The 17181-nt window shown below is 40.8% G+C and overlaps 1 protein-coding gene across 8 annotated transcripts; it reads right to left on the bottom strand.

Annotated features, from left to right (window-relative positions):
* LOC144075105 (uncharacterized) lies at positions 1–17032 on the bottom strand. 8 transcript variants are annotated; one of them, XM_077601859.1, is made up of 5 exons: positions 16928–16986; positions 16688–16826; positions 16542–16599; positions 237–386; positions 1–147 (listed from the first exon to the last, which is right to left on the bottom strand). In XM_077601859.1, exons 2-5 carry the CDS (start codon positions 16819–16821, stop codon positions 52–54), a joined length of 438 nt encoding a protein of 145 aa, XP_077457985.1. In that variant the 5' UTR covers positions 16822–16826; positions 16928–16986; the 3' UTR covers positions 1–51. The 8 variants fall into 8 exon arrangements, 4 of the variants coding, with proteins under 4 accessions (XP_077457985.1, XP_077457987.1, XP_077457988.1 ...); XM_077601861.1 differs by having other exon boundaries at positions 16542–16596; XR_013300469.1 differs by lacking the exon at positions 16928–16986 and having other exon boundaries at positions 16671–16921.
* Between the last annotated feature and the right edge of the window lie 149 nt (positions 17033–17181).

Genomic DNA, 17181 nt, shown 5'->3' with positions numbered 1-17181 from the left:
AGCAGGAGGCTCGTCCCAGCACAATCCCTTAGCCGAGCCCAGGTTCCGGCCCTATTGTGGGGAGATGGAGAGGGAGATAAGCTGGGGCGTAATGGTAGTCAGATGGCAGGTGGGCCGGCTGAATCCGGGGTTAATCACTGCTAAGTGCTGTGGAGAAGGGAGGACACGGGGCCTGGCTGAAACATTGTATCCTTCAGGGCAATGGGAGGCCACGTAAGTCAGCCCAGGTAACTCACCTCAGCCGCTCGGAGAGACAGCTGGACTCCGCCACTCATGGCTAATGGTGTTAACATCAACACACTTGCTGCTAGTGTGCTTTCAAATCTTGTTGGCTTCTCTTTGCACAATGCCTGCAGCGCTTCTAAGCTACAACTTATTTCATCTGTCTGCATGGATGGAGAAATGGCATAACAGTAACATGTGACACCTGCAAACTTTCATGAGGTGAAAAAAACCTCAAACCATCCCAACCCTTTGGATGTATTTTATTTTAAACACTCGCGATTTGATAGATCACCATATTTAAAGTACGACTGGCATAGCCTCTATGTCCACGTGAAGCTGGTTTCACGTGGGGGAAAAAAGGGGGAAAAATACTGCCAAAGCATGAAATGCAGACTGCTGTGCGCCTAAAAAGTGGATGACAAACCCATAATGAAGGCAGTAATTGGAACAACATTTCATGTCCATGCTGCACGTACCACTTTAGTATCCCTGCCGCCATCCGCCCCTTCTCCTTAAATCATTCCCAAACTCGCGGTAAATCAAAACAAAGCACAGGGAAAGAAGCAAAAATGTACAGAGCAGTAATTTCTGGAGGCTGCAAGGAGGTGGGCTTTTGACAAACTTCTAACCAGAAACAGACTAATACTGCTGCAAAATGAGAGGTGTTGTGTTAATCCAACACACTCTGTAGGGTTGGGACATAAAGTTGCAACCTCAACTCCATAATAACACAGTTGTTATGAAAAGTACTTAAATACTCAATTTCCCTTTTAAAACACGTATACAATACAGTTGCTTATTTTGTTTTGCCCTTCGTCTTAAAAACAGATTTATTGCAAACTGCAGATGAAGTCATCTTGTATTAGTATAATAAAACAAGGTCAGGTTGAATAGAAAGGCCACCGTTAAATCATCATGCTTGGAGTAAACAGTTGAGGGGAACATCTATCAGCGAGGCACGTGTCTCTGACAGTATAATAAGGTAGGAAGAGCTGGAGCGTGCGCCGAAAACAGATGAGGAGAGCCACTTTTCTCCTGTGGCACACAGAGAGAGTGAGCACACGCTAAGGGGGCAAACAGCAGCTCATCACCTTCAGCTTTCATAAGGTGGCTTTAACTACAGAGCCGGAAAGAACCCCATGACGCTGGAAAGAAAACATGCTCATTGTTCTAAATATTCGTTTTGTAAAAAGAGTTTGAGAAACATCTTAGGTCATCCTTTTGCTTGAGTTTGGATCATTTTGAGAAACATTTAAGTAAAAAGAATCGATTAGTGCTTGGCCCGGTGCTTGAATTGTTAGCGCGGATGCCTCAAAGTTCTGAGGTCGAGGGTTCAATCCCTGGTCTGGAGTTTGAAAGGTTTTTTCCAGGTACTCCTGTTTCCTCCCAGATCCCAAAAAACATTAATGGTAGGTTGGTTGAACACTAAATTGTCTGTAGGTATGAAAGATGTCGGGGTTTCGCTTGACTTGCTCATGCAATTTTTTTGCATGAGGCATATATTGTATTTTCAACCTCAGAGACAATCCAATATAGACACTATATTGTTCTACATAAGAACAAAGTAAACTTTGATGTATCCTTGCAACATATTACTGACCCTCAGGGCTGTTATTTGCACGTGTGCTTTGTTTTAAGAAAGTGTGTCTGCACGCATTTAATGACTCATAATTGCGTACACTTGCCTACACGTACACACACACGGACACCACCGTGCAAGCCACTAGGCTCGATGTCAATCACGTAGGTGTCTAATTAAAAGGAACAGGAGAAAGCTGCTGGGGACAGCAATCGCTATCAGACTCCCATTTTCATATGAATGGCCTTTTTTTAATTAAACTCGGCAGCTAATAAGCCTCAGTATCCAGCCCATGTAGCAGTTTAACAGACAAAGAGCCTGAAAGAAAACACACGTACACATGCTCTTCTCTGAGAATGGGGGATGAGTGGTAAAGACTGAAGGGTGAATAATGAGTCAGAAGCAGAGTGATGCATTGCCTTTGAACCTGTTGGCTTCCCTTTGTTTGTAGAGGCGCTTTGCCAGCAGCTATTGTTGCCCACAAAGTTTATTTAGCGTTGACAGTTTTGAAGAACACACAACAACAGTATTTAAATTTGGCCGTGACACGAACAAAATTAAAATATGAGGAAAAACTCTTTTGCCCTACAAGAAGAGCACACGGATTTTTCTATTGCTTTTGTTGACTAACTCCTATACAAATGGTCTCATATAGGAGTTAACGGATGGATCAAACGGTAAACTTGGACACTGTTGAGAAAAGAAATCCAATTCATGTTTTGTGGAGGCACTAAATGTGTCTCACATAATCGAAAATTAAAATGTCAGTGTAAAATCACATTTGCATCAATGGGTTAAACCTCTGTATAATAAAACGGGTGGAAAAGAATTACAGCATGATTCAGCGGCATAAATTTGAAAGCTTAGCGGCATGTTTTGTGATGTTCAGAGTCACTGTGGCCCGCTTGAATAATGACATTTAGCAGCTCTCCCATTCTCTTTTCATTTTCTTTTTAATGCGTTGATCCTCTGCTATCTGAAATGTGAAAACCTTAAAAATGGCGTCATTCCGAAAACGCACTTCCGTAGATCTCTCGTATTAACAGTGGGGGTAAATATATGTTCAGAACAGGTTGCCTGGTTAAATGTTGTGAAAGAATAGGCGAGAACAGGCTACATGAATGGGATATATGATTCCCATACTCCTAAGATTTCTCAGTGGAAGAGATTATGGTTCCGCCTTACAAACACGACAAATCTCCATTTTCCCAACCTTTTACAGCAGATAAAGGGCCTTGGCTCCCTTTTCCACACTAAATCCCAGATCAACTTCTCCTTAGCTATTCAAACCACCCAGCAGGTTGTTGCTAAAAGGCTTGCAAGGGAGATAGCCGGCATCTCAAATGAGCTCTCCGCCCCCGCCGTGACGTTCGCTCCACTCGCTAATTCTCCTGCTCGCCTAGTTCTGCACAAACTTGTAACATTGTGACCTGGAGAAGTATTTGCCAACTATAACAATAAAATTAAGTTGTAATGAGCAAAATAACTGCACATCAAAAGCTCCTGGACGGTGGAGTGCGAGCTTGGAAGAAAGGGCCCAATTTACAGATTACATGGCTCATAACTGCCCAAGTTCAAAACACGGAGAGATTGGTTGTGAAGTGAGAAAGAAACGACTCTGAAGCATTATTTAAACTTGTGTAATGGATATGCTGCGGGCAACTGGGCAAATTTACCATGCAAAGAATCTCCATTCTGCATGCAACACTTCAAAGACGAACGGAACCGTGCTTTGGGGAGCCGCTGGGCGCGTGGAGCACGGAGCGCAGAGGGGGGTGGTGTGGTATGAACTTGGCGATGCCTATTTGTCTGCTGTAGTGACAGAAATTGGCATGGAGTGAGTAAAATGAGAGATTTAGCCGGTGCCAGTCAAGGCGCTCCAATGTCTTGAAAATGGAGAAAACCTTAAAACAGTACAGTGAAAAACTAAGTTGTGCAACAGCGCACATTCATACTCAGAGGAGCAGGGAAAGCCTCTCGTAGCCGTGCGATGAAAAGAGAGCATGAAAGATGAACGGGAGATGCCAGTGTTATATCTTCCGCGTTTGTAGAGGAATGAGAGGGGAGCAGGAGGTTGCATTAGCAAAGATAAAGTAGCCAGCAAATGATGTTTTACCATCAGATACGCACATAAACCAGATTACAGTAAGACTTCACTGCACAGCAGCAAAAATATCAAGCCTAAACTCCCGGACAGATCACGTGCAAGGAAAACAGGATATAATAGCTCCACTTTCAGGGAGCATGGTCTGATCCAAAGTTTGAATTGAACATTTTGTTGACATAAAATGCTCAAGGAAATGTTATGCTAAAGTGATGAAAGGATTAAGATATATGTAGCTCCCCAAGATAAATGTGTTGATATTTGTTAAGCTATTAAAAGAGACATTTTCTTGGCCACATTGTTCAGCTCATTTTTCAGCCATTGCCTCCACTTTCACCCCTCACTCTTCTCTTTCTCCTCTTCGCAAGGCACTCTCCCTCTCTCGCTCCAGACTCTGATTAGGATCTGATAGGAGCTTTGCCTTTCCCTACCCTGAACAGTATTTATAAATCCTTGCATAAGTTAAACGCTGGAGCTTGCACACATACAGTACTGACATAAAAACACACAGGCAGGCGTTTTTGAATCAAGCAAAGGTGATTGTTGATTGATTGTTGGCCTTTTGCGTACTTAATTGTCTAAATCTCAGGAAAAAGAGCAATCACAGTCTTATATACATAATGTACATGGTTTATTAATTGTCCCATCAAGTACACATAAATACAATATTGAAAAGAAATGACACTTCTGATTCACATAAACAATGTAACTTAATAGAATATAACAAAAAAAAAGAAAAAATGACAGTCTACCAGTCTTTTGTTCAAGGACATAATATAATTAACATCAGTCTATGATTCAGATATTTTTTACGCCAACAGAGAAGGCCATGCAGCCCCTGATATATTTTAATGCGACCTGATGGTGTAGTGGTTCATTCGCCTGACTTTAGTGCAGGCAGTGTGGGATCGATTCCTGCTCTGTGGTTGTATGATTGTGAGTGCAAATGGTTGTGTGTCTCTGTGTCTGGCTGGTGAACAGTTTGAGGTGTAGTCTGCCTACTCCCCATAGTTGACTGGGATAGGTACCAGCACCCCCACAACCCTTGTCAGGATAAGCGGTACGGAAAATGAATATGTATGTGTTCATGTGATGGAAATAAAGACATTTGGGGGATTTTTGGATTGCCGATTCCCAAAAATCTGTTTAAAAAAGCGGGGGACTTAAAAACAACAAACGTGTTACTCAGTGCTATGGTCAACACATTGTGTATATTCTGAAGATAGCTAACTAATATTAGACATTTGAGATCATGGTCAAATATAAATGACAACAGTCTTGAGCTTCTCCATGCTTCATTTCCACATTGTGCCCAATAAGTAAAGGAGTGGCATTTGTTTTCTCTAAAAATTGGGTTACTCCGGCAAATTTACACTAATTTACTTAACTTGTGCAAACCTGGGGCCCCAGCCAATCAAATGGCAAAGATGTTTGTTTAACATGCAACTTGAACTTTTGTGACTTTTCCCTCAAGCCTCCCTCCGCCCAACATCTCCTCTTTTTCTCCCTCCCTCGGCCATTGAAACGTGTTTTTAGACTTTTCAACCAAGGACACCTCAGCTGTAGAATTTTCACTCAGTTTTCCTCTCCTCACTTTTTGGTGACTGAATGAGTTGTTAATGTTTTAACCACGAACAATGGCTCTCTATACTTCAGTCAGTCATGTCAAAGTGTCGCTTCCTGTGTCAAGCAAACCCCTTCAACTTCAAAGCCAGTGAGTCCATTTCCCAGGAGATTGAGAAGCGAGAGTTGCGGAGTTTGCAACGGGCGCTTTCGACTAAAGCGCGCCTTTTGGCCTCCCGCATGACCTGACAACTTCCGGGTTGTGCCGTGATCGCTTTCCTGAGGGTTATTTAGAGTGCCAGCGTGTTTCACATGACCTTCAACATGTCGCATTCTTTGGCACTAATATCATGCAACCATTTTCTCTCCTCGTTTAACACACGCAAGTGACGGTCCGCTCTCGTAATGCGTGCGGGTATCCATCCGAAGACTTGGGAACGAAGTGTCGATGTCGGCTATTTGATGTGTGAGCATTCCACCGGGGTGGGTTGATGTCATCAGTTGAGTCACACGGGTTAATGGGGATGAGCGCAAGGGTCTTCAATGTGGCACTCTTCGTCTCTGACCATGCATGATTGAGGATCATCATCATCATCATTAAAGACAAAAAACTAAGGCTATGAACTCATTGTGATGGATGGTAATCATTTATCACGTCTTATGTATGAGAATTCCCCAGTAAAAAGTGTGAGATTGTTCAAACAAAATGGATTTGAACATTATTATTTTCGTAAAATATTGTTTTTTTCCTCTTACTGATGAACTACTTGTTTATTCCATACTTTGTATAAAATATACTATTTGCCTTTCTATGGTTATTGACAAAACTGCAAAATGCTAAAAGTTACTTCTACATTGCAGCACTTTTCTTGAAAGAGATCTTATCAACTTCAACCAAACATTTTAAGCGTCATGAATTACCATAAGAAGAACATGTCCACAAGGCAAATTAATTAGGAGAATGTAGATAGCAAAGTCATAGATGAAAGAAGCTTGCCAAAATAGTATCGGGTTTTTCCACTGGATGAGGGGGCGGGGGGCTGCGTCATTTGCCTTTTCAAACAATGCGGGATCAGCAGGAGACAGTGGGGGTCATAACACAACCTTGTATGATGTTGTAATCACTTTTTTCAAATCCAAAACATCTCTTCTTTTTATTCTGACCTCTACAAAACACAGATATTTTGTCACTGCTTGAATTCCTGGCACACCATCAACGCTGACACGCACAGACAATGAGTGATGACAGCTAACCACAACATGAGGCTAATTTACCTCAGTGAAATAGAAGATACATATAGGGCGATACTTTTATTTATTGGTATTTCCCTGAATCTATGGTCAGAAGGATAAGTTCCACACCCCTAAATTGTGTAGATTTAGTTCCAACTCTCAATAAAATTGCACCAAGAACCATTAGTATCTCACTACTCCCAAACTTTTTTTTCTCAAAGCTACACTATGAAGTGTAAATGTGGGATGGAAAGCCAGTAATTAAAAAAAATGATGTTTGCCGGTTTTCATCACTCTCAGTATGAGAACACAAACCTTCTGGGCCTTTGGCAATGGAAGAACATGATATCTGCACTTTGTTCATTAAGCTGCAAAATGATAGCCCATTCCCTATTTCTTGGTTTTTATTCATTTTAATTCCTACTCTCATTGAGCCATGTCCCTTGCTGTCCTGCTCCACTCAGTCAATGTACTTCATACTATCTCTTAATTTCCCTGACTAGTGGAACTGAATGCACAGGACACATTTCAAACACTGCATATAAAAAAAAAAAGTTTCTGCTGTAAAGGCATCTATGCTAAATGGTTAGACTTGACTATGACTCATTTTCTGAAATAAAAAAAAAACATAAAATGAAAAAATAAAAGCCGTATCTAAAAAAGGAGAACAATTCATTAAGTTTCAATTTCCTTGCACTCTATGAGGGATGTAAAGTAATTAAAAGGTGTAAAGTTTGTGATTGCAAACTTATTGTTGGTCGAGATTATGAAAAAGATATTGAGGAACCTCTGCTGATTTTTTGACAAAAATACTCCCCTTGAATTTGATGTTAAAGGGGACAAAAAAGAAAGGTCACAACAAATAAATGACAATATGAGGGCAAAAAGACAGCAGAAACTTAAATGTAGCTGCATTAAATTATTGATGGAAGCGATGATGGAGAAAGGGTGCAAGGCAGGTGTGGCAGAAGAAGGCCGATCTGAGGGTGAATTAGAACGCGAGACGGCAGACAAAGATGGATGATGGATGGTATTGATACAGGCGGCAAAAGCTTTATCTGGGCAGCACAAGCTAGACCTGCCCGGGTGATGGGTGGGCTGTCAACCCTTTGTTTATGGCCACCACCCATCTTTCATGTCCTATAAGCCCCAAAAGCTAAGATCACTCAAAACCGCCTCACCCGTTTTTGTCTCTTGATCTGTGACTTACATCTTCTTTTTCCATTTTCTTTACAAACTATGTTTTCCTCTGCTGAAGTAAACAATCATCAACTTACAATGGCGTGAAAAAGTATTTCCCCCTCTCCTTAAATTCTGATTATATTCCGACTAGTTCAAGTTACTGCTTGCAAACAAACAAATATTAGACAAAATACAACAATTACTAATGAACTTCAAACTATACCCATTATAGTTAGATAAATTCCAATGGATCTTAGTGAACTATGTTGAATCCAAAACAATAAAATACATTTATATAATCTTTTGATTTTTGATGATAAAATGGATCTTTGGTCTGTACTGTATACCTCTACAGACAAGGAGAGGAAAGCAAAAGAGAGACTAGAGAGAAGACAAATCTAATCCAACCATAACCCCATGAGTTGCACGCTTCCAATTAAAGACGGGTTGGTTTATCAGTCTCCAATGGGTGATTGCTGTTTTTAATCATTTTCCTCTTCTACATGATTTACTCTCCCTCTATCAGTCTTTGCCACTCTTATCATCGAGCCCCCTCCTTGCTTCCCACCCATTCCATGTGGACTGCTGCCTGTTTCACAATGTTCAGATGAAGGCACACTGTAACTAACATTGATCATGACAAAAAAAGCGAAAATGTCTCTCCTTTTGACAACTCACGAAAAGTTTCACACTAATCATGCGAATCCAGTGCTGTGTATCTCTTTAGCATCAGTCTATAGCTCCCTCTAACTGAACTGCTTCTGCAAGTACTTTTTTATGAATAAAATGGATGTAGTGATAACTTTGGACATGCAAAGATTAGGATTGATACAAGCTTAACTATATTCATTATATTTATATGGAATTTAATTTACCATTGACTCAAATATACACCGCTGCAGATAATGTTGACACTTAACAAACGCATTTAATCGGATTTAAAAGGGAAAAAAAAAAAACATTTTCATATTACCAAATTTATAGTACGTGAATACAGAACATGAGAATAGCCTCAAAAGAAGGAGAGACAAACTCAATGAGTGACAGCTGAGAGTCCTGAATTTGAATACTGTCAATATCAATGAGGATTAGTGACATCCTTCAAGAAATTGATCTTATTTTCCTTTATTAATGATAAGCTTGCTTTCACTTCCAGTACTTTAGTAAAGGTTCGTTATTGTTTGATCAGGTTGTCTTATGCACTAGAGTTGTCTAATCCATCTTTGTTTATGACCTTCTGGAGGTTGTTGCGGATGGACCTAATGTGTTTTAAGGTGTTTCTTTATAGCTCTGAAAATGTGTATGTAAAGATTGCTTTGCTGTTCTGCTCAACAGTATTTACTTCCATCTAATTCACATGGCACCCACTTAATGGTGAGATTAACTGAGCAGTTGTAGGAACGGCATGTTACCCACGGGCCTTACTCCCGAGTCTGAGTTTTTAATCTGAAAAACACACAAATATCCTCCCGAGTTTTATTTGTGTGATTGATTCGGACAACCGAAATGTACCTGCCAAATTGATCGATTTGCCCACTTGATGCGGAGTAGCAGAGAGGAGTTTAATCCTGCGGTAATAAATGAGAGTCAGCGTGTAGGTGACGGAAATGGGGTTGTATCTTCTTTCATTTAGCTTATACTTCTCACTCTGAATAAGACTCATAACAAGGTGACACCCAAACGTATTGCCTCCGCTCAGTCACCTTCCCATGGCGTGTATAACTCTAAAGTATTTTTTGTGCCCGTTTAAGTAGATGCGCCGAGGCCCGACGCAGCCTCGTTCTCGTCTGGTCAAGGTGCTTTTGCTAGCGGGGCAGTTAGTTATCTCTGTCCGAGGGGTCGGCCACGGACTCACGAACAGTACAACACCCGGAATACCAATCTGGCAAGGCGAGCGCTGTGTGCGAGTAGGTTGTTGCTAGCCACATCCTCTTGGGTGGGCAATAACTCATCTCCGGGCAAGGATAGGACCTTATCTCAGGCGCCTTCTACAGGCCCGCCTGCTGCCTGCTCTGTCTTAAGAAAGGATTTTGTGCTGCCCATTGGTGGAGTTATAGATGGGGTTAAGGTGACAAAGTAGGCCTGTCTGTTTAGGTTGTCTTACTGGATTTATGTTTGGACGTGCAGAGGAATGTGAAGTTGTGCACATTCATGTCTACGTGTTCATAAGCGAGATGAACACACTCAGCTTTTGCCAGCTCATCTTTGCGTATTTCATCTCGTAAAGCAAAGTATTATTCTCACAAGTTATTTAAACACGTGAAGGGCATCTTTACAGTTGCATCTGAGTTTTGCCCCTCTCTCTTCTAACACACATACACACGTTATATATAGATATAAATGTATGTGTGTGGATCTATATATATATATATTTATATATATATATGCATGCACACACATCCATCCCTCCCTCCACCCTTCTATCCCATCCACACCGCCTCTCTGTGTCATCTCGGCCTATCAATCAAAAATGTATTAAGTCCAGAGTCGGGGCCGATCAAAGGCTGAATTCCTGGGAGGAGAGCAGATAAGGCCTATCTCATTAATAAGTGCTTTACCATCGTAGAAGCCTGCGCGCTTCGCCACACCCTGCCTGCCTTCCTTTGATATCTAATTATCCATCCGTTTCATTCTGTCAGAGAAGGAAGAGAGGGAAGACTCACAGTGTCATCGCAAGCAAATACTGTTGCGCGAGTGGGATCGCGAGGGGCTGCACCAAACACTTCTGTACATACAAAAAAAGTGACACGTGTAAACAAATGCAAATGAGATGTTCTTGCAAGAGAGAGTGGGTTTGCCCTCCAGATAATCTGTCATGCAGATAGATGGGAAGCAGGATCAATTCGATTGAGTTCTTGATGGATTTTATATACAAAACCACCACCACTGCGACTTTACAGGCTCATACATAGTGAATGTCTTGTTAAGAAAATGTTGGCGCAAACACTACAACAAGACGCTGACAAAGGAAAACACAAATGTGGGTTGAGGAAATAATGACAATAAAAGCATTTAAGTACTGGTGGAGACAGACAAAGGGGGTAGCAGTTTGTAAAAAATAAGTAGACAAATGGCAAAAATTTAATAAGGAAATAACAGACAAATTGGGAAAGGAGAAAATTGGAACTGAGAGACAAGGCCATTTCTTCCTTCTTTTCTAGCTTTTCTGTAAGAGTAGCTCAGGCAGATAAGGCTAAAAAGGTTCGTCAGTCTGTTGTGGAACAATCCGTTCTGTGTCTCTCCCTCAATTATGCCCATCATACCGCCTTTCTCGCAGTCTAATGGCACAACTCGGATTTCCAACGATGCCTCTCGTGATACAGCTCATCTATGTTGGCATGCTTTACTGACAACACTTGTTCAATATAATATACTATCATACCATAAAGCCGGAAGAAGCCTTTAGCCCTACTGGGGGAAAAAAAAGGCTAAACACTCCTTTCAATAACTAACCTTCAAACCAGTTTCATTTATTGATACAAAGAATTACAATTCAAAGAAAACTTTAAAAAGGCTGGAATGACGTCTGCATAGCTGTTCAAACCTTTTTGTGTAATCTCTCAGAGCACAGACAGGAGACAAACACAAATTGGGGATTTTGAAGAACAAAAACCAACACAAAACACGAACTCCAATGCTTAACAAAGACTCCAAAGTCCACTAGCCTGTCCAATGTTCTATTCTAAAAGAGACCTTCATCTCAAAGCGTTCTTGTTATAAAGACTTTCAGAGAAAAAGGAGGCGTGTGAAAGATATGGGTCACAATATTTACAAAGGCGACTTTTAATCCAATCATAGTGTCTCCCTGCTTTTATTCCGCATTTCATGGGATTAAAGTAAAATAAAACATAATGAAATACAAATTGAATTTATAAGTGAATAGTATAATACTTTGTTGTTGTGACGAGACGGCTTCAAAGAAATGTAAAGACAAAATGGGCTTCTTTTGAATAATGTGTATAAAATAATGCTCAACAGTGACTAAATATTTCAATATTTGACTTTATTAGTTACATAGGGGTACGTTAAATTGCCTGTGATTGTTCAGATGCATGCGCTTGGCACTTTGAACACCTCATCTCAGCTCGCTCTGACCTGTTGTGAAGATGCCTGGAGGCTTAAATAACTGTCTGGTGCCAGGCTGCTTCACCCCAAGGCCTTTTGAGAGATGAAGAAGAGGTCAGCAGCCTGCGTTCGTGCGTGTGTGCATGCCTGTGTTTGTGTGAGTGAGTGTGTCTATGCAAATTGGAATACGCGAGAATTTATGGATGAAAAGATTGAGTCAGGTCCATAAAAGGTGAGTCATCGATAGAATTCCCATCATTCCAACTCCAAGTACAATCATATTAGATTTTAAATTCAACAACATGTGCTTTAAATGCAGCCCTTAATAGATCCAAATTAATAGGACACATAAAAACCTATTTGTTGAGACTATTTTTTCCCCATTGGACTACAAGACATGAAACTGTCCCTCCAAGACACTATACAGATTTTCCAAACTTATATGTTGCCCATCCATAGCATTGCTGGGTTCAAGAAAAGATTGGCATACTATAAGCAGATGAAAGAGAGGTCAACCTGCAGGGATGAACCTCCTCCAATACTGACTAGATCCAGAGGGGCTGCCTACCTGGGTGGCACTTCTTGCACCCCATATGAACGAATCTGGTTGTGATTTAGTCTAGTGGACACTAAGACACAGAAGAGTCTTCCTTCATTTTCCTTTCTGTTCCCAGGATATGTTGGCTAACGTGGTTTGGAAGCAAGGGGTGACAGCGAGGTCAGGGGGGCTCCAGTCGACTGTGCCCCAAGGAGGAATCCTGGGGAGGGACAGCAGTGTGGTAGTTGAAAGAGGGAGGGAGTACCCCTCTGGGACCGTGGGCCCCTCCCAAATCAAAAATAAACAAACAGACTAGTCCTCTGATCTAATCTGGCTAAACTAAAACCCTCCAAGCAGACCGCCCAAAGCAGCTACTACGCTGGACAGTTGATTGTCAAGAACCTTAAAGAAAAAATAAAAAGGAATTGTCCTCCCATTAAGTGCTAACAGAATGGAGTGATTTGGTGTAAGTATGGCACTCAACTTTAAAGATCAATGCTTTGAACATGCAAAGAGAGCAGATGTTACACAAAAAGTATTGTTATCGACTCGGAAAATGAACGGATGTCACTTTTATGTACACATAAAACACAGGAGCAGAGCCAGAATCATTTCACAAAGTCAGCATGTGTTGCTTAAGTCAAGCCCCACCTAAACATCCCATTAATGTGTGTGACACAATTTTGTGTGCTTGTGTGTGTGTGAGATTTGGACTTCAGACTAAACGTGGCTAACAGGCATGTCCACACTTTGCTAAAACGTTCCCTTTCCTTTGCATGGAGCAAACCAATCGCTGTGCAGCTCTCTGTCAGATGACCAGCAAAGAAGACGATGAGGGCTAGATTAGACCAATCAGGGGTCATACTCGGGTTATCACAACGACTGGAAAACTAAAACAGATGGAGAACTTATTCCAGCTCGACTCGACTCGACGTCTACTGTCGGAATCATATCTTTCGGCACTGTATTCTCCTGCTCCACTGGACTGGAAGAATGTCAGATTCAGCTATGATTGGGAATTTTAGGTCATGTTTCTTTAACAGCCATCGAGATCTTAACATGATACGCACAAACAAACGGAAAATAAATAAAATGAAAACAAGTTTCACCAAGTGTTTATAATAAAGTGCAATGTTATATGAGTTCAATATGTGTTATGTTTCATGCCCAGTTTGACCGCATTAAAATATAACACACATTTTTGGTTCTGGTAAGAAACACTTTTTGCATTTATGAACACAGCAGCATTTAACAAAAATGGGAAAATGCGTTCACTTGATAATAACTAGTGGCATCAAAAGGTTTGATATTGACAAACAACAACTTGTTCAAATACAAGAGGGTAATATCAGGATATATAATTTTAAAAAAAGAATATACATCCAAACAATAAACCATCATGTACTGTAACTACTCTCCACAGTAATAGTGCATGGTTGTGGTAAAACAATTAGTGTCTGGCAAATTTTCTCCAAACTTCAACCCTAGCGGTGTCCGTGCTTTGTTTAACTTGTTTTGTTGTTATGTCTATTTTTGTATGCGGTTGTTGTCCTTATCTTTTATCTGAAACCTGTCTTAAACAGGAGTTATTTTGCTCCGTCCAAAACCCTTGCACTGACACGAACGGTCCAATGGTGCCGCGGCACGAGGACAAGACACTCATCATGGTGGAAGAGCAAATAAACAAACAACCAAACAAAGCACAGGAGATAAAATGAGGGAAATATGTACAAGGTCTTATCACAGATGCTAATTGTTTCCGTGTGCGAAGGGAAGGCGGCGGTAGGGGGGGGGGGGCACTCAAGGGAGGGAAAGAGGAACTTGAGAATATCCTGCATGTGCCTTTGGCCTGCGCCTGACTTCAGAGCTAAGCCCTCTCTCAAGAGAGGGTCAACACCAGGTTCAACTTTTCACCTCAACAGCACCAGAGAAGACACTAAATACCGAGGATTACACCGCAGCCCGCTGCAATATTGTCTGGCCTTCCATCGTGTTTTAGCTTTCTGATCCTTTCCATTCACTCGTGCATTTTCAATATTATACAATCACTCTAGAAAAAAATATTACACATTAAATAAGAGCGTTTGCTTGAGCATGATCAATCATTTTCTGAAATATATCATTTATTGTTTGTATTGTTTAGCTCCAATGTTAGTTGAACAGTATTACCCTGTAATTAGTTTGGCTGGTAATACAAAATGACAAATAGGAATAATGTAAAAAATGGTGCAGGCAAATATTCAAAGTCTTTCCTTTTTTTATTTTCACTCTAAAAGTATCACTATTTCATGGCATCGTTTACTTTAGAACTTAATCACATGAGTCGAATGATATTGTTGCAGTAACAGAAATAAGGATTACTACTAATGTTCCACTACTCTTTGGCTGAGCATTTTGAGGTGTAAAATGGAACAAATAGTTGCCAAACATTATATATTACATCTATAAAATATTAAGTGTGTTAAGTTTTTTATTCTAATGAAACATGAATGGAAAAAATACCTATATTTGAAGTTATATGGTTTTAGTAGCAACCCTGTTAACATTCACAAAATGATTAGTGACCACGTTAGTGTTGACCGAAACACTGCATCTATTACAACGTGACAAAAAAAGAGCTCAGAGTCCACCCTCCTTCTTGATTGATAAAGATGGAAAAAAAATCTAGAAGACTGCTTTGCAATTTTGACATACGGTTGTAATACACAAAAAAATCATAACAATAATAACACTAATATGCATTTCAAATTTGAACACTAGCTTTCTGACATACGAGTGATAAGTGATAAACAGAGACCCGCAAACAGCTAGAGTTGTGCTTTATAATTCACATACTCTGGCAGAATTTAAGATTAAAAAAAGAAAAATGGAATTACCATTAAACTCCACAACACTTTACAAGAGCACAATAAGCAAAACTGAGAAACCAGTCCTTGATCAGTTATCAGTCCTGTTCTCCAAAACCATGCAAATATATCTCAAATACTTTGTGTATTTAAATTCATGAGGGAAAATCATATCTTCACTCCTAGCCTTGGTTTACCACAACTGTAATTTTCACTCATGCCAAAATAAAATTGAGCAACAGTTTGCTGTTCAAATTTGAACAGGCCGCACACGAACAGAACCACGTTTACACTCCTGTTTCATATCAAGTCAGGTGTCAGGCCACAGCAAAGCAAAGTATGCACACTATTTCTGGTGGGTATACAGAACATGTTTCTAGGTGTGTGGGTAAAGGTTTGTGTCAGTGTTTGGGCGTAAATGCACAGACAGGCAGTCGGCGGGCTGGCGTCAGAGGCTGCTCGGCCGTCACAACACACCACACGCCGGAGAACCGCATACCGCAGCACCCACATCGCGTGCACACAATGGACACTCAGTGCTCTGTATCACGCACCAGCAGCATCAGCAATGTGAAATATTCACACCGGGACAAAAGGTAGATAGATGTGCCGGGGAGGAGGGACAAGAGAGGTGAGGACTGAGGAAAAGGTGAAAGAAGTTGGGGTTTGGGTCGCATTAGCCTAGTGTCTCAGGAAAATATTTCTATTTCCAAATCCCATCAGCACCTAATAATTTGTAGGAAGTAAAGCCATAAGCACCACTCAGCTCCTTTTTTTCCCCAAGTCTTGAGATGGAAATGTTGTAATATGTATTATTTAAAGCAAGCGTATAAACAAAAGTTTGTAAGAGGTGTAGAAAATGTTTGTATGATTTTTATGTGGTTTTTCAAGCATAAATCTCTTTGCAATGTAATGTATTTTTAGAAAAACAGCTCATTTATATAAAATTAAGTTATTAATTTCAGCAAATATTACTGTAATTCAATATAAAATGATACAGTATAAAGAAGAATGGCAATTTCTATAACATCATTGGTATCGGAATAAATTTCTCTCAAAGGGGGACAACAGCTCTAAATTATTCAGATCTTAACTGTAACGTTTTGCACGTTAATTTTCAATTCACGCCATAATGAATGATATATGAGACTGCATATATTTATTTCTGAAACCTATTATTTGAATGTATTGAATATGTACACTCACCTGCAGTTGGGAAGGCCAGCACACGTAAAGAGCTCCCACGGTTCTTTGTCTCCCTCTGCTGGGAGAAAAAAAGGAGACATTCAAATGAACACCCTGCCTTGGCCGGACAATATCCTTTTTCAAAGCTACCTTCTGCTGCGGCTGACCTAATGTTTCTAACCATAAGGGGGATGAACAGCGAAGATGTTAATGTCAGCCATGTGTGAAGAAGTCGCTTGAGCATTTTCAGCAAATACAGTGGGGGCCTCTCAGTGTTGCCGACACCCTGAGCCTTGCACATCTGGCCTTAATCACCAACACACACATGCAAAGAGACACACGCTCACACAGGCAAACACTTCTGCAAAGATCCCCTTAAGAAAATCCTTCTCAACTCCTGAACTTACAACATGACTTGGGTCAGCACACGTTCTGTGGATCTAGTCCAGACTTGGGCAATTAATTCCACAAAGGGCCGCATTGGGTGCAGGTTTACGTTCCAACCTTTCCACCAAACTGGTATCGCAGAAGTGCAATCAGTGGATTGCAGTCAGGTGCTCATTGTTTCAGCAGAAATCTAATTAGTTAAACCGTCTGTGCTGGATCGGTTGGAACAAAAACCTGCACCCACAGCGGCCATCGAGGACCGGATTGCCCATGT

This window comes from Stigmatopora argus, chromosome 6 (genome assembly GCF_051989625.1).
Source record: "Stigmatopora argus isolate UIUO_Sarg chromosome 6, RoL_Sarg_1.0, whole genome shotgun sequence".
Lineage (NCBI taxonomy): Eukaryota > Metazoa > Chordata > Actinopteri > Syngnathiformes > Syngnathidae > Stigmatopora > Stigmatopora argus.
The sequence above is the reverse complement of the archived record's forward strand: the minus strand, read 5'-3'. Positions and strand labels throughout refer to the sequence as shown.

Bases quoted from the DNA above. Each gene is read 5' to 3' on its own strand.
- LOC144075105 (XM_077601859.1), bottom strand. From the start codon at position 16,821: ATGTGCAAGGCTCAGGGTGTCGGCAACACTGAGAGGCCCCCACTGTAT. The intron at 16,600-16,687 runs GTCAGCCGCAGC...TTTTTCTCCCAG, and splicing joins CTTATGGTTAGAAACATTAG to CAGAGGGAGACAAAGAACCG. The intron at 387-16,541 runs GTGAGTGTACAT...CCATCCATGCAG, and splicing joins GCTGGCCTTCCCAACTGCAG to ACAGATGAAATAAGTTGTAG.